This window comes from Triticum aestivum, chromosome 7A (genome assembly GCF_018294505.1).
Source record: "Triticum aestivum cultivar Chinese Spring chromosome 7A, IWGSC CS RefSeq v2.1, whole genome shotgun sequence".
NCBI lineage: Eukaryota > Viridiplantae > Streptophyta > Magnoliopsida > Poales > Poaceae > Triticum > Triticum aestivum.
In genome coordinates, this window is record NC_057812.1 from 235,202,144 (window position 1) to 235,220,130 (window position 17,987).

The 17,987-nt window shown below is 46.1% G+C and overlaps 1 protein-coding gene across 1 annotated transcript; it reads left to right on the forward strand.

Annotated features, from left to right (window-relative positions):
• The first annotated feature begins 10,289 nt into the window (after nucleotides 1-10,289).
• On the forward strand, nucleotides 10,290-12,279 carry LOC123151288 (cyclin-dependent kinase B2-1). The gene is made up of 6 exons (XM_044571022.1): nucleotides 10,290-10,835; nucleotides 10,970-11,143; nucleotides 11,250-11,343; nucleotides 11,430-11,499; nucleotides 11,597-11,735; nucleotides 11,845-12,279. The coding sequence occupies exons 1-6, from the start codon at nucleotides 10,425-10,427 to the stop codon at nucleotides 11,935-11,937; spliced, it is 981 nt and encodes a 326-aa protein (XP_044426957.1). The 5' UTR covers nucleotides 10,290-10,424; the 3' UTR covers nucleotides 11,938-12,279.
• The last annotated feature ends 5,708 nt before the right edge of the window (nucleotides 12,280-17,987 follow it).

The following is a 17,987-nucleotide window of genomic DNA, read 5'->3' on the forward strand; positions in this document are numbered from 1 at the left end:
GTCTAGAATTCCAGCTTCCGGCATCCCCCCTCTTCATGCAAACCTTGCATATTATGAGAGGAAAGGCATCAGAATTACTCCATAAAGCCTTATTATGCATAAAAATTGTGAATAACAGTAGGGAAACATGATGCAAAATGGACGTATCAGTTGCCACGGTGATATTGTTCCACTATGATCACTAGGATTATATCCTCCATAGGGACGCCAGTCAGAAGGTGCATCCGCAGTTTCAAGTCAGAAGGTGAGACCTTTTGATCATGAAGACGGTCGGGGTCCTTTAGGCCTTTATAATCATACATCGGGGACTCCCTCCACCCTACAGGATGGATATACATTTCCATCCAGGTCTTCAATATCTGCATTCCAAAGAGCCACTTATCCTGAAGTTGGTGAACCGCTTCCACTAGTGCCACGGTCTCTAAGGAAGTTTCGGTCACCGACCTCCACTATATCCTCTCTTGTAGGGGTACAATGGAAAATAGGGGCATCCCTGCCTCTGTGTGCCACCTGACGATATCAGGGGCGTAAAACCAATACTATTCCAACTCCACCTTCTCCTGCGACGTAGGAAGGTCGAAGTAATGGGAGCCCGAGCAAGGCTGGATGGCTGCCCACCACAGGTTGGGATCCTTCTGCCTTCATACATGGCAGCACCTTGAAGAAATACCTCCAGAGGCCGAAGTAAGGAGCCATCCCGAGGAAGCACACGCAGAGAGTTATGAAGCACGCCAGGTGCAGAACCCCGTTGGGAGTCAAATGATGGAGCTACAGCCTGTAATAGGTCAATATGCCACGGGTGAAGGCGTTCAGAGGAAGGCGCAGACCGCGATAGATGAAGGAGTTGTGCACCACCAGATTCCAGTGAAGGGGATCCATACCAGCATCATCTCACCAGACGGTGAGCAGTGCGGCAACTTGCGCCCCTGCAGCCACCCCTTAGTAAGACTTCCAGATGCCCATTTTCTTATCGTGGATGGTTTCCAATCTTCGGATCCTACGAACAGATCGGCCAGCTGCATCGGAGAAAGCAGTGACAAGGCTGTGGTCTGCTCCGAGGCACGCGCCTAGCCGGTGGCTGAACTAATCTCTCTAGGTTCGAGCTCTATGATGCTCTCCTTCCCATAAGATGGCGGCCAACGATAATCCAGGAGAATTTAGGAAGAGGAGATGGGGGAAGTGATGCTTGGCCCCACCCCCAAAATTTATGGAGAATACAAAAGGAAACCTATGACAACGCATGGAGGACCATCATCGGATTCAGACAACGGCATTAGCTAGGCCTCCGCGGTTACCTACGCCCTCTTTACTGGCTCTGCCAGGGGCCAAGACTCTTTCAGGCATCACTAGGGTTTCAAAGCCTGAGGCGTGTGTGACCGCAAGATTAGGAGCCCCACGTTACAAGCCTGCGGTAAGGAGGTCTCGAGTCTGGAATAGAGGAGCTCCGGAAGGTGCCAGGGCAACCTAAAGGAATCCCCTAATAAGAAATCTCTTTGTAACCCGGCAGAGGCCGTGCTCCCTACCATTCGAATGGTTCAATTGTGAGCTTGTCCAGATTCTCAAAGACTTTGAACTCCAGACAGGCTCGAGGGCTACGGACGGTGTCATACACCAGGGGTGGCTTCTGATGGGGATCCCGACAGCAAACACATTGAGGGGACCATAAGGCCCATCAAGGGGTCAAAGACGAAAGCAAACCCCACGCGACCAACAGACGCCTCTTGGACCATCTTGGCCCCCAAGTCATGTGGGCGGTGGCCAAGATGGGTTCTGCTCTGTGTAAAACCCTAGCCCTCGTTGTGTATATAAGGTGGAGGGCTATGGGGCTCTTGAACATCATCTTTCTTATATATTGGACTCTCGATGGACTCTAAACCCACTATTGTAATCCCTCACACGAGGTATCCCACAATGAATGACAATCACAAGCAGGACGTAGGGTATTACTCCTCACCAGAGGCCAAAACCTGAGTATATTGTGCGTGCGGGCGCCTTTCTGGTACTTCCGGCCACACTCGGCACCCTACCGAGAGTACTGACGACTTTCCGCTCTGTCATTGTGTTGGAGATATGACCTAGAGGCATGTATGATGATATTTCCTATGTGCTTATGAATAAAGATAGTCCTTGGACATTATCAATGATGTGTATCAGTAAGTACGTGACTTGTTTGTGGTACTATACATTGTATGATGACTTTTCTAAAAGCTCCCTAGTCGAAAGGGCTATGTGGACGCGTAGCCAACTAGACTAGCATATGACACGGCGGATGGCTCGGTATCATTGGCCATGGAGCATTGGACGCTAACCGAATAATATGGACTCAGAAGGATTTAGTCGGATTTGACATAGTTGGATCCGAGTTGAGATAAGGTCCGAGTCGGACAGACCCAACTATGAGACGCAACGATATGTCATTTATGAATCTCTACCACAAGATATGTTCTGTGTCCTAAGACATGAGCTGGCGCATGTACTCGGGATGGTGACATACCTGCTTTGCGCCGACCAAACGCTACTCCATGACTGGGTAGTTATAAAGGTAGGTTTCGGGTTTGTCTAGACCCATGCTGCGAGACATGGTCGAGCAAGATGGGATTTGCCCCTCCGACCAGGAGAGATATACTCTGGGTCCCTCGTGTGATCCGACTAAGATAAGCATGGCCATGCGACAGGGATTATGAGATAATCTGATTTGTGGTTGGCATCACTGAAACGAGAAAGAGGTCGGGCTAGCACAAGGATGATAGACTCACCTTGAGCCCGACAACATATATCGTGTGGCAAAGGGAAAAGAAGTATGACAAGTTGTACAGGTTCATCAGCGGGCTTCATTGTCTACTTGGTGGTTGGCACGCCTTGCTAGAGGCCGCTACCTGCGACCAAGCCGACTTGATCCTAAGGGGTCGCGTGCTTAAGGGAAGGAACCTGTGAGGCTAGATCTGACTCTACGAGTCATATGTAATCCTACTAGAGCTCAGATCCAAGCCGAACAGACTTTGGGCTTTAGGGTCCATGCGGGGCCCAAGTGTTGAGCCTGTGATGGGTGCCTATATATAGTGGAGGTGCGACACACTCAAAGGTTTGATCACTTCGGTGCCATTACTAGGGCTTTGCATGTGTTGCAAGTAGCCACCTCCACTCACCGCCGACTATGTGATCGAACCTAGCAGTCTGACGCACGATGTTCCTCCGCACGCGCGGATACCGTTAGAAGCGGTGCACTTATGCCGCTCCGGTGAACCGGTACATGGGACACGGCGCCCGGCTGTTCGAGGAAGATCGGACGAGGAGAGACGACTCTGGTCGCGCTGCCCCAACTGTACTTTCGCTGCACCACAATGCATGTCTTGTGGTAACAATCCGTGATCCATTCCCGTAGGATGTTCCTGGTTGTTGTGCGCGTAGGGAAATTTTATTCTGCAACCGATGCACCTAGCGTAGAACCCAACACATTGCCATTACACAAAAAATAATTAGGGACTACATGCACTTTTAGTTGCCTCAAGGCCTCCGAATGCCGTCCTTCCCGATCGTCCAAGTGATTTGAAAGTTGCCACATTTTTTACAGGTTGGAACCTCTAGTTGATCGCTCTGGAGCTTTTCAAGCTGTGTTAAAAGAGTGTAGCGGTCAGATTTTTGCTCCAACCTATAAATACCCCCACCCATCTCACTCGAAGCAAACTCCACTCATATACTATGTTCTGAGAGAGAACTCCACCTTTCTATGTTGATTTCAAAGGGAATTTTACTCCAACATTCCAAACCAATCCTTTGAGATATGATCAGTATTCCACTCCTACTTCTCCAATCCAAAAGCCAAACCTTGTGAGAGTTTCACTGCAAGAGGAGATTATCATTTGAAGCACAAGATCAAGGAAATCATCACCAATCAGCCTGCATTTTATTGCTTTTGAAGGGTGTGTGTGCCTCCTAGATTGGCTAGGTGCTTGGGAGTCTCCATGTTGTGTAAAAACCAAGAAGTTTGTACTGGCCTAGAGATCGGCTACTTCGTGAAGATCTACTCCGAGTGAGGCTGGTCTTCGCAAACGTAAGCCGATTGTGGCATAGTTTGGTTGCTCCTTCGTGGCCCCTTTGGTGGTGAATGTCCTTCCTGGACTTGTTCCTTCATGGAATGCACAATGGGATCCTTGTGCTCATAGATCTTTCGTGGATCCAAGCCTCCATCAACATGGATGTAAGATAGAGTCAACTATCTGAACTATGAAAAAAATCTTCACCGAGCCAACCCGTGTTTCCATATCTCCAACTCTACTCTTACTTAAAATTTGCATGTCTTTACTTTTCGCCGCCTATACCCTTGTAGACTTGCATGTATAGGGTGCTTGATAGACTATCATAGAAAAGTTTTAAATTGTCAAGGAACTAAATTTTGGGAAAAGAGTCTCAATTTTGCCTAGTATTCTATTCACCCCCCCCCCTTCTAGACATACTTAATCGATCCTACACAACTCGACGCGACGAAGCCCTAGATGGACGATTTGTGCTAGTAGCATGAGGTTGAGTCGTTGCGAGGACATGGCGATGGTGGTTCGAAATGAGGTCATGGCAATTGGGTGGCAGCGGGTGGTGGCTAGGGTTGTGTACGGGAGCTTGGAGAAAGGGGGGAATGGGTCTGGCTCGTTCTTTTGGTCGATCAAGTGTGGTGATACTGAGTCGGTAAGTCAGTTGGCGGTGGGACTTAGTGTGATTTTCTTCAAGCCCTCAATTCCTAGATCCCTGGAACTTGATTTCTTTGGCTTCACGTATTTTAACATGAGTAGACCTTGGATCCGGGGATTCAACTATGCGGAGTTGGACCGTTCAGGTTGGCTCCGTGTGTTGAGTTTTTTTTTTTTTTTGAGTTTATGGAGCACGGAGGCACATAACTTAAGAAATGGGGATTTATGTACGTGTAAATGTGGAAGTATATTATCCATTGAAAATCGCATTTCCACTTCTGCTCCAACATGTAAGCTTTTGTTTTGTTTCCATATGTTGTCGTTTTGTTTGTGAAGCCGGACTCCGCTTCTGTTTTCCTCTCGAACAGACACAAACATTTGTTTCTTGAAAAACTACACTGCTTTTCATATCTTTTTTTTCTTGCGGAAGCTCTTCGTACCATTTACTCAATGTAATTTCTTTATTCCCGACAAAAAATGTTAATATCATCTGCAGACCTATTCCCACTAGCTAATTACCCGTACTTTGCAACATGGGCATACACATGCTAGCGGTTCAACAATCTTGTCCGACATACTCCCATCATATTCTCGATTTCGGTAAGATTTAATTTGATTTGAGCATGGATAGAGGAACACAAGATTTTTTTTTGGTAATATTTGATTTGATTTGGTTATGGATAGGGGAAGGCGATGAAACTTTTGATTTTATGATTTTTTGTAAGATTTATTTGATTTGATTGAATTAATGCATGACATGGTTTTGAGAAAGTATTGATTTGGTTTTGATTATTCCAGTTTACTCTATTTACGTTGATTTTTATTTTGTGTGGTATCGGTTGAGAGATTAACAACAAAATCAACAGGAAACATGTCTAATTCTTTATTGCATTATTTTAATGAGGAGATTATAAATAATGCAAACCAATTAGGAGTTTCGCTAGGGGCAAATGATAGTGAAATCTCCAATTCGGTGAATGATCTTTTAGATTTGGAAGCGGAGCGTGAGCTAGAAACTATTCGAAATCTAGCAGCGGTACAACCCATGAATGATGATGAGATTGATGCGTTGGGGGTGAGAGTGCTCAATAATCTGTGTGCGGATCTAGCACCATCCAATCATGAGCCTGGGGTAGAAGATGCACCCCTAGATAATGCAGAAGCTAGCACCGCTCAGCCCGGTTATGAGGACCGGGTGGAAGCTCCTAGTAAACCAAAGCGCAAGTGGAAACAGAAGATTTATCCCGATTCTGCGGTTCATAGGAGTGCTAGGATTCGGACTACCAAAAAATTTCATGATGAATTATGAAAGGAATCTTTTGGAATAGCAGAGGTCTGAAAGACTTGGCTAAAAGAAGGTTTCTTGCTGAAGCATCTCTGGAGCATAGATTAGATTTTATTGCTCTCTCGGAAATTGGACGCGAAAATTTTGCGCCCCAGTTTCTTAGCTCTCTTGCGGGCGGTGTTGATTTCTATTGGCATTGCCTACCTCCTAGAGGAAGATCGAGTGGGATCTTGCTTGGTGTGAGATGTGATTCCTTAGAAGTCCAAAGTGTAGTGATGGGGGACTTCGCGGTTAAGTTTCGAGTCAGGTCTAAAGCTGATGGTTTCAACTGGGCTTTGCTGGCGGTATATGGTGCCACACAGCCCGAGCTTAAACCGGAGTTTTTGGCGGACCTTGTTCGAATATGTGGATCCGAACATCTCCCAATTTTAGTTGGGGGTGATTTCAATATCATTAGGAGGAGAGAGGGAAAAATAATGATAATTTTGACGGCAGGTGGTTGTTTATGTTCAATACCATTATTGAAAGCTTGGATCTGAGGGGAGCTTTCCGATAGAAAGTTTACCTGGGCTAATGTTATGCCAAACCCGACATATGAAAAGCTTGATCGAGTTCTCGCGAGCGTTGAGTGGGAACAGAAGTTTCCTCTCGTAACAGTGCAGGCGCTCTCGCGCGGAATATCCGATCACACACCGTTGTTTGTGGACTCAGGGGAGCCACATCACGTGGGAAACAAAAACACATTTTCTTTCGAGATGGCATGGTTTGAACGAGAAGGTTTCTTGGATCTGATAGCCAGGGAATGGGCTAAGGATGCAGGAGGTCGGACTTCTGTCGAACGTTGGCAGAATAAGATCAGGCATTTGAGAAGTTTCTTACGGGGTTGGGCTAAGAACCTTAGTGGAATGTATATGATTGAAAAGGAAAGGCTCCTTTCTCTTATTCAGACACTAGACATAAAGGCTGAATCCATGATTTTGCAACAAGTAGAGTGTCAAGTTAAACTTGATGCGGATAAGAGGTTGAAAGAACTTCTACGTGAAGAAGAATTGAAGTGGGCATTGCGGGCTAAGGTCAGCAAAGTCGTCCAGGGGGATGCGAACACTCAATTCTTTCACTTGATTGCTAATGTTAAGCATAGAAAGAAGAGAATCCTTCAGCTTGAACAAGATGAAGGAACTATTTTAGGACAGGACAACCTAAAAATGTACATAACCGAGTATTACAAGCAGTTATTTGGACCTTCGGAGGATAGTTGTGTGTCCCTCGACGAGTCCAGGACTGAGGATGTGCCTCAACTAACTGCAGTGGATAATGATATTTTGGTTGCTCCGTTCTCAGGAGAAGGAGATTTTTGAAGCGATATCACAGATGAAAAACAATTAGGCTCCCGGACCTGATGGATTCCCGGTTGAGTTTTACAAAAAGTGCTGGCACATTATTAAGGGGGATTTGTTACCAATGTTTTATGATCTGTTCTCTGGCCAGCTTCACTTATTTCACTTGAATTTTGGAATAATAACACTGCTGCCTAAGAAAACGGATGCTGTGAGAATAGAGCAGTTCAGGCCGATCTGCCTTCTCAATGTTAGTTTCAAAATCTTCACCAAGGTCGGGACTAATAGGCTCACACAGATTGCGCATTCTGTGGTGCAACAGTCCCAAACTGCTTTCATGTCGGACAGGAACATCCTAGAAGGGGTGGTCGTCCTTCATGAAACGCTCCATGAAATCCATTCGAAAAAATTAGATGGAGTTGTTTTTAAGGTGGATTTTGAGAAAGCGTACGATAAAGTCAAATGGCCATTCCTCCAACAGGCATTGCGTATGAAAGGTTTTGATGAAGCCTGGCGCCGCCAGGTTGAATCGTTTATGCAAAAAGGGAGTGTTGGAATTAAAGTGAATGACAATATCAGTCATTATTTCTAGACACATAAAGGCCTGAGACAAGGGGATCTGATGTCTCCTATCTTGTTTAACATTGTAGTTGATATGTTAGCAATTTTGATAGGACAGGCTAAGGAGGCTGGTCAAGTAGGTGGCTTGGTACCTCATCTTGTTGATGGAGGTGTGTCCATCCTTCAATACGCTGATGATATTATCATCTTTATGGAGCATGACTTGGCCAAGGCGAGAAATATGAAGCTGGTGTTATGCCTCTTTGAACAATTGACCAGGTTAAAGATTAACTTTCACAAGAGCGAATTGTTCTACTTTGGTAGAGCCAAAGATGAACAAGAGGCTTATAGGCAATTGTTTGGGTGCGATTTGGGGGCTTTACCTTTCACGTACTTAGGTATACCAATCCACCACCGTAAGCTAACAAACAGAGAATGGAAATGCATCGAGGACCGGTTTGAAAAGAAACTGAGTTGCTGGAAGGGCAAGCTCATGTCATACGGAGGCCGATTAATTCTGATAAATTCGGTTCTCACGAGTATGCCTATGTTTCTCTTATCGTTCTTTGAAGTCCCAGTTGGAGTCAGGAAAAGACTAGACTTTTATCGATCGCGATTTTTTTGGCAAGGTGATGAACTAAAAAGAAAATACCGTCTAGCTAAATGGGATATCATCTGTAGACCGAAAGACCAAAGGGATCTTGGTATTGAGAATCTTGAAGTTAAAAACAGATGCCTTCTTAGTAAGTGGATGTGGAAGTTGTCGAGTGAGACTGATGCCATGTGGACGCAAATCCTTCGTAACAAGTATCTTCAGACCAAAACTTTGTCTCAGGTGACAGTAAGGCCGACTGACTCGCCTTTCTGGAAGGGGCTTATGAAAGTTAAAACATCTCTGTTTAATAGGACAAAGTTTATTATTGGTAATGATGCTGGTACACGTTTCTGGGAGGATACTTGGCTCGGAGACACACTTTTAGCCATTCAATAACCGTCTTTATATCGTATTGTTCAACGACGTGAGGTGTTCATTGCAACGGTATTTCAATCTATCCCCTTTAATATTCAATTCAGACGATCACTAGCGGGCAATCGTTGGGAAGAATGGCTCCGTCTAGTACGCAGACTGATGGAGGTTCAGCTTTCTCAACAACCCGACGAATTACGCTCGAAGCTTACTAGGTCTGGAGTATTCACAGTTAAATCCATGTATATTCATATTATCAATTCAAGCTTCATTCCTAGCTCCAAGCATGTCTGGGATGTCAAAGTTCCGTTAAAAATAAAAGTGTTTATGTGGTTTGTCCATAAACAAGTTATTTTAACCAAGGACAACTTGAAAAAGCGTAATTGGACATGACCTACTAGGTGTAGTTTCTGTGATCGGGATGAGACGATCAAACACCTTTTGCTTGATTGCCCGCTAGCCAAAGTTTTATGGCGGACGATCCATATTACTTTCAATATTACTCCACCGAATTCTGTCAACACGTTATTTGGGACATGGCTTAACGGGATAGAGCCCGACTTAGCGAGACATATTCGTATAGGAGTTTGTACCTTGTTGTGGACTATATGGAATTGCAGAAATAATTTGGTTTTTACCAGGATATCACGTATTCATTTTTTACAGGTTATTTTCTGAGCCATGGCATTGATCCGTTCGTGGTCGCTAGTCGCTACTCACTCCGACAGAGGCCAGGAAGCATTTGGTTACTGGATCTATCCGCTGGGAGATGGTAACTCGGGATATATTCAACCGGTTTGGATGGCGGTCATGTAATAGGATAGACAATTAGTTTACCTATCCCTCTGTTTTGCCAGCCGGTTGTGGCGTCCTTTAGTTCGCTAGTTTGTATTCTAGCTCTTTTGGCTCTGTGTGAGCTTTTTTTTGTCTTTGGGAGACTTCTAGACTTTCAGACTTTGTTTGAAACCTATTTATTTGCTTAATAAGAGGGCCGTATGCATCGCTCAGATGCAGAGGCCGGGGCATTCCTCCTTTTTAAAAAAAAAGGAAGCCAAAGCGGGAAGGAAGGTGTAGGAGGAAAAACCGAGGGAGAAGTGAGGCGAAAGTAGAGATTGTGTTGCAGATTTCTGTTCTATATTCTTCTTTTTTCTTGAAGAAGAAAATGTATTTATAGGGGTTTTTCTTGAAAAAAATGTGTGTGTGTTTTTTTGAGAAACAAAAGGTGTATGCTCTGTTTGGGCTGGCGTACGACGGGACCAGCCCACACATGACATACGAAGGCAGCAGTTTGCAAATGTCACCTCGAAACGGCCTGTAAAGTACTGTAGCATCGATCCCTTCGTGTGAACGTGCGCTCATCCCACCGACCCAGAAAGGCGTGCCGAATTCGAAATTCGAAATCTGAAGCAACCGTTGGAACGCCTTCCCTCAAACGGCTCTCTCGCATACAAATCTCCCCCACGATCCCCTCCCCAATCACAAACCCTAACCCCAGCCGCCCCCCCATTCCCAACCCACACCACCACCAAATCACCCATCCCGCACGGCAGCCCACCAGAGAGGAAGAGGCCGAGGGAGAGCGGATCTGCGCGATGGCGACGCTCCAGCACCAGAACCAGGGGGCGGCGGCGCCGATGACCACGACTGGCGGCGGGCTGCGCGCCATGGACCTCTACGAGAAGCTGGAGAAGGTCGGGGAGGGCACCTACGGCAAGGTGTACAAGGCCCGGGAGAAGGCGACGGGCCGGATCGTGGCGCTCAAGAAGACGCGCCTCCCGGAGGACGACGAGGGCGTGCCCCCCACGGCGCTCAGGGAGGTCTCGCTGCTGCGGATGCTGTCGCAGGACCCGCACGTCGTGCGCCTGCTGGATCTCAAGCAGGGCCAGAACAAGGAGGGCCAGACCATCCTCTACCTCGTCTTCGAGTACATGGACACCGACCTCAAGAAATTCATCCGCGGCCACCGCCAGAACCACGAGAAGATCCCCGCCCACACCGTCAAGGTATATCTCTCATTCCCTCTCTTCGCCGTCTCGCTTCTTTTGTTGTTCGTTTTCCATGCCTTGCACGCGAGGTGTTTGCTTGAATGCACATACAGTGATTGATTCTATGGTGAACTGGTGATCCGTGCGTGCAGATCCTGATGTACCAGCTCTGCAAGGGCGTGGCTTTCTGCCACGGACGCGGTGTCCTGCACCGTGACCTCAAGCCCCACAACCTGCTCATGGACCGCAAGACCATGGCTCTCAAGATCGCCGATCTTGGGCTCAGTCGTGCCTTCACGGTTCCTCTCAAGAAGTACACACACGAGGTACGATTCCTGGTTCTGTTACCAGTATTAGTGCCGGATTGCTGTCTGATTCTGCATCATTCACGCCACTTGATCTGTTCATGACACAGTCTGAATTCTTTTGCAGATCCTTACTCTGTGGTACAGAGCTCCTGAGGTCCTTCTTGGCGCCACACACTACTCAACGCCGGTTGACATGTGGTCTGTGGGCTGCATATTTGGTATGATGAACTTAACGTTGTAAATTAGCATACTTTGAGAATTTAATCCTCTTAGGTAGATATGCTGAATTCCTTGTAAATGGCAGCTGAGTTGATCACTACCACGGCACTTTTCCCTGGAGACTCTGAGGTGCAGCAGCTCCTGCACATTTTCAAGTACAGTACCACACCTGGTCACACTTGCTTGTTTTCTCACTTGGCATCAGTAGGGGATATCAGATGTTGATGGTCTATATTGGTATTTGAATGATAGGTTGCTGGGCACTCCAAATGAGGATGTCTGGCCAGGAGTAGGCAAACTCCCGAACTGGCATGAGTACCCTCAGTGGAACGTCTCAAAGCTGTCTTCTGTAATTCCTAGTCTCGATGCCGATGGTATTGATCTGCTTGAGGTTAGTAATCAAGCATGGGATCCGTGCTACTCTATCCTTGTAGAAAATATAGAAGCAGAGGTGCTCTTGTGAGAATCTGGTGCTAACTTATAGCTGTGATCCTTTGCAGAAAATGCTGCAGTATGAGCCGGCAAAGCGAATCTCTGCGAAGAAGGCCATGGAGCACCCATACTTTGATGATGTGGACAAGGCGCTGTACTGAAGCTGTCTTCGTGGCTAGCAAGAAGCGGATTTCTTGTGATTTGTGCTTGTCCTGAAGCATATCTTTTGCTTCCAGGGCAGGCATCTTTACCTCTGTTATTCCAGCTGCCATTTAGTTTTGCCCCATTGACTGATGGTTGTCATGGATAGTGACTCTGGAGTTATGCATAATTAAACGCCTCTTGCCAGGCGTTAAGTACTGATCTTGTGAAGCACTACTTCTGCTTCAAAATCAGACTTTACCTCTTTTTCTAGCTGCTATTTATAGTGTACGCCATTCATTTTTGTTTCTGATGGATAACTGAAAAATCGTCTTGATGAAGGTAAAAGACTTGTGAGATTATCTAATTTCGTCTTGATGCTCAAGTCATCCTTGAGCTGAACTGCCTCTTGATGAATGTAGATTGCCAGTCATTCTTCTGATTACCGGAATTGTACTCGTCCAGTCACCCTTGAGCTGAACTGCCAGAATGTTTAGTGATATGCTGATGAATGGTACAAACTTGAGCTGTCTGCGCTGATTGTTTTGTTTGAGTGGCAAGCTGGTTTTGTGTAAATGATGGTGTGTCATCTTGGCTTATGGTGCATGAACAAAGTTCACGTCTAGCAGATTCCCTAAAAACAGCTTTTAAAGCTGAAGACAACTACTTTATGTAGCATGGCAATTCGGCCAGCTACGTCGGCAATTCCCCTTTTTTTTTCTTGGCATGACAATTCTCTCTGGTGCAACATGGAAAATCCTTGGAACGCATGACAATTCTCTCTGCTGCAGCATGGCGAAGTTCATGAAACACATGACACTTTTCTCTGTTTAGCACAATAATTATTTCTTCTTAGCATGGCAAACCTCCATGTTATAGCATGACAATTCCTAGCCTCCTTTGGTTTGTAGGAATCTTGTAGGAATTTCATAAGATAGGATTTTCGAAGGAAAAATTCCCATGGGGTCCTTTGGCCTATTCCTATGTAGGATAGGAATCAATCTTTCACATTTCAAAGGATAAAAAACATTAGCCTAGACTTAATGGAAAAATCCCTATCCTATGCATCAAATGACATGCCTTTCTCTATAGGAATTGAGATGCATGTCATCTCACTTCCTATGATTTTCCTGTTCCTATGATATTTCTATCCTATGAACCAAAGGAGGCCTGAATGTTTTCTGGAGTAGATTTTTGAGATAACACTCTGGGGTGGCGCCGTTCGCTCGAATGAGCCTCCCTGAGGGCACGTCCGTTTATGCCAGAGTTCTCCCGTAGGGAATGTCATCGCCTATAAGGGTCTCATATGTGTGTGTTTATACTCAAAACTTCTACTTCTAGTTGACACATATATCTAACCAAACAAAGTCCGATTGGTCATCAAACATTTTTTTTATGTGGGGCATCAAATATTTCAATAGCATTAGAAAGTAGATAGTTCAAATATAGGGGGAGGATGCTGTTGGCGTGGTTCCGCACACATATATTAGAGCTCTTGCTGGAGGTACCAATCTTGCAAGCTCCGCCTCTCCTCTATATCCATGAGGAGCTTCAGTTACCAACCCAGCAAGTTCTTGGGACAGAGGTAGGTAGGCGTGGAGGCAAGAGGAGCTTCAGTTACCAACCCAGCAAGGTTGATGTCTTGCTTGGGAGCAGATGCTGATTGGACTGAAGTTCCTACGGTGGAAATTTTAGTTCTTTTCCTCTTAGGCTTAGGCAGTGGGGCTTTCTCTTGTGAACTAACAACTATTTCTTGCTCAGGAAAAGATCGTGCATCCATGTTAATCTCTGAATAATGGACGCATTCAAATATGTTCCTGATGTCATGAAGCAAACAAGCAAACAAGTTGAACACTGACAAGCTGAGCACAACAAGTGATGAGTGGATTTTACACTCATATTTTCTTGAATTTTAAAATGAATATTCTTAGATATTCTCTGCGATTATCTCTTCAATTAACTAATATTCGCTAATAATTTGCAAAGGTGCGCAAATCACCCTGCTTTAACTTTTTGTTGAAGATATGGAGATAATCCGGAGGAAATAAATACATAATCAGCAAGCACTTAAAAGTGGATTAAACATAGGATTTAGTTTATTTGATTGCATAATAGAAAAACCAAAATGCTTTTTCGAGAGGCTTGAGTGAATGCAAAATTCCCTAAAATGTAATACAAATGAATCCTTGAAAAATCCTATTACCTCCGTGGGAAAATAAGTGACGTGGTTTTAGTTCAAATTAAAACCACATCACTTATTTTCGAAGTGAGGGAGTATAAGATTCAAAATCCTACCCCTCCATCTCAAAAATAAGTGCCTCAACTTTGTACTAACTTTAGTATAATTTTGTAATAAAGTTGAGACACTTACTTTGAGACGGATGGAGTATTAATCAAGCACATGATAGAACCCCAACTCTCCGGTAACTCTTACCATGCCATCACCTCCACCCTTCGCTCCTGCAACCCAATCTCTCATGTAACCCTAACCACGTCGTTACTACCGCCCCTCTTCTCCTTCTCCCCCTTGCCACCGCCAAGAAAAGCTTACTGGCAACTGGTGGCGCCGGTATCCTCTTCTCATGTGGCAGCATCAGGAACTTTCAACAAGATCTCATGGGGGTTGCGCGTCCAAGCCTGCACGCGGCAGCTACATCATCCCAGATGAGACTGCCCTATGCGGATGTGGACCGTGTCCCTAGAGTGTGCAGTGCTTGCTGAGCGGTCTAGGTGGTGGATGCACGTGATGGTGTGCTCATACTTGGTCCGGCGGCACACTGTTCTAGTGGGGCTGAAGTTTAGTACTCCCTCCATCCTAAAATTCTTGTCTTAGATTTGTCTAGATACGGATGTATCTAATGCTAAAATATGACTTGGTACATCCGTATTTAGACAAATCTAAGACAAGAATTTTGAGATGGAGGAAGTAGTTATTAAATCGTTAGCACCACATAAAAACATTCCCCCTAGCCTTCTTCCCTAATCAAAGATTGGAGAAAGAAGATCTAAGAGGGCGTGCCCCATCCTACTCAGGTCAGAGCGTAAGCTAGTGATGCTTTTGGCTACTAGACTTTAGTCATCTAGGGTGCGGCACTCAGCCACTTCGCCTAGCAACACAACGACTGTATTGCTCTCCCACAACTCCGTTTTCATGGTTTAGGCTGCTTCCATTTTCGCTCGCGTTGAATTAAGAATTCTCACAGTAACAAGGTCTACTCAATGTTAATTAGGCGTAAATGAAACTTTAGCAAAAATCTTGTAAAACAAAAAAAGGGATATTCAATTACCCTATGTTTGTTTTCAAAGCACAAAGAGTTCTTGACAAGATTCGCTGGCGTTACTACAAAGAGAATTAGCGAATCCTAAGGCAAAGGGGCGAGAAACTCAAGGCCACTCTTCCTCCGGGCTTTCTTTCCGCACTGGTGAAATAAAGTCGGGTGAATTAGTCGAATTTGCAGGGATCTTGGCGGAGGCTTCCCGGATAAATAGTAACGATCAGTCGAAGAACACCATGCATTGATGGGTGTTGAAGAAAAATTGAGCGTTTCTTGTCACAACCTTTCTTTGTGCGATTGATTTCCCATTCTTCTTTGCTAGCACTTGACTCCTGAGAGCTGCATCCGTGGGATATCTTCAACAAGGCATGTTACTCGCGTCGTGATTATTGCTCGCCATGCGACATGACTCGCATGTGAGACATCCTAGCTTCCCATTCGCAACTTCTAGCCTCGCCGACTCGGTGGTGGTCGGTTTGGTTGCCCTCTCGGATGGCCCCCGACGGCATAAGACGGCTTGAGGCGATGTGTGTACAACTACTTGAGGAAGTGGTGAAGGTTGTGGAGCATCAGTAGTCTTGAGCATAGCCGTTGAGGGAATCGCCTGATCGGATTTCTTACTCCTTGGTATGTCGGACGGTGATTTGCTGCCACATGCGAGGAAAATGGAGCAAGAGGTGATGTATGGTGGTGTTGTCTGTTATAGATTTGCCATTATTTGCCACCTCGAAGGTGGGAGGACGGCGAGGGATGACCAAAGTGTCTCGAATTGGGATTTTGGCAGTGTTAATGTCCTCCTCCCTTGTATATGGCTTCATCGCGTGTGCCATAATGACCATTCCTTGTGTCGCCCTTTGTGTGGTGAGTAGCTCTTTCATGATTGTATTGTCCTCTTGTGCATGCATGTTCATGTTTTGTGTGGAGTCTCACGCCATGACCATGCATCGTATCTTGATCCTTGTAATGCGGAAAGTGGAAGTGACAGCACATGTCGACTTCTCGAGTATCCGGTCTCGAGCTCTAGGTTGAAAACGTAGGTCTAACCTTAGTTGAGCATACCTGACAATAACAACGTTTTGCATCGTTAACTTGTCAAATGCTTTACTTGGAGCTTATTTAGACTTGTTCTTTAGGTTGAAAATGCACGATCTAGCCTTTGATGGTTGGATTCGGGGATAGTGGCGCTTGCACGTCATTCCCTTTCTAAGACGTTGCTTTTTTAAGAATCTTATTCGTAGTCACTGTATTGTCAAGATATGATTGGTGCCGATGGTCATTGCTGGATTTTGTCGATCGCCGTTTTGATCGCTTCGGGGGTCTTTTATTTTTCTTTTTTCCGCCTTGGCATAGCTTCGATCATGTATGACTTTGATCTTGTTGGTGAGATCTTTTGTGTGTTATCTCTTTGATGCTTCATTATGAGTCAATAAAATCATCATTTGTCAAAAAATCAAGCATACTATATAAAAAAGTTTTCAAGGGATTTTTCCCTTTTAAGCCGGTTTCCTGGGGATTTCGATTTTCTAAATTCATAAGAAGGTCCTTTGAATCAAATACGCCCTAATTTTGAGAAGACGGTACGCTATATGGTATCTTTTAAAAAAAAGGAATCACCCCCGGCCTCTGCATCTGGGTGATGCATGCGGCCATATTATTTATTATCCACAAAGACCTTACAAAGTAATACAACAGTAAGCCCAAAGCCATCATGTAGACGACACATGTCGCTACTCCTATCCTCTTGATGAAGGGGTGCCGAATGTCCGGGTCAAATACCAAACAGACATCACACGAAAGCCTAACATCTAACGTTGGATGCCCCATCCAAGCAACATAGGCGGGACTGGGTAACACTCCGGTCTGGCGCACTCTCAGTGAGTATCACACGCACATGCTGCAAAGGGCCGTCACCTCCGTCTTCCCTCGATCCATCCTCAAAGCATTTACTGACACATCGACCTTGTCGGGCTTCTCTGCCATCGATGCCACCACGACGCCATACAACGTCGACCTCCTACGCATGTCCCTCGCCACACATCTGACGCCAAGCCTCCACTGCTCCATGCCGTCGAGAACCGCTGCCATGAATATGTAGAAAAAAACACCACTCCACCGTAGATGCCATCCGCTGGTCCCTCCAGCCCGAGTGCATCTCCAAGAATGCCGCCCCAAGGGGTAACGACACATGAATGCCGCCGTCATCCGATCAACTGATCTAGGGTTTACCCCGGAGGTATTGGGTGGGGTTGGGAGCTTCACCTCGATGATGCCTTCATGAAGGAAAAAATGATAAGGACATCGTCATCACCGGCTCCGGCCAATGACCGAAGACCAAGTTTTCACCCGGATCCGTCCCAAAAAATCCACCCGACAACCCGTGCACTGTCTCGACCGCCTTCAGAGCCCCAGATCTAGCCGCCTAGATCCGGCGACCAACCGCAACAACAGTGCCACCGTAGGAGCCCTGGCGCACCGGCCACTGCCTGAATGCGCCACCACTGGAGCCTGGGAGGAGGGCTCCCACCCCACCTTGCCAAACCGCGAGAGCCGCCGAGATGGATCCGGTACGCTCATCACCGTCTCTGATCTGAACCAATCCGTGGCAAAACCGCGAGATCGCCGATGCAGATCCGCCTTGGATAGGGACTGCACCACGCCATGTCGCTGCGGAAAGCCCGAGCTTCACCCGCCGCCACCTTCCAACGCCGCCACCCCAGGGATCCAGCCGCCACCGACAGGACGTGCCACCCACGTGCAGCATGCGGGAGGAGCCCCTCGATCCAGATCTGAACCGA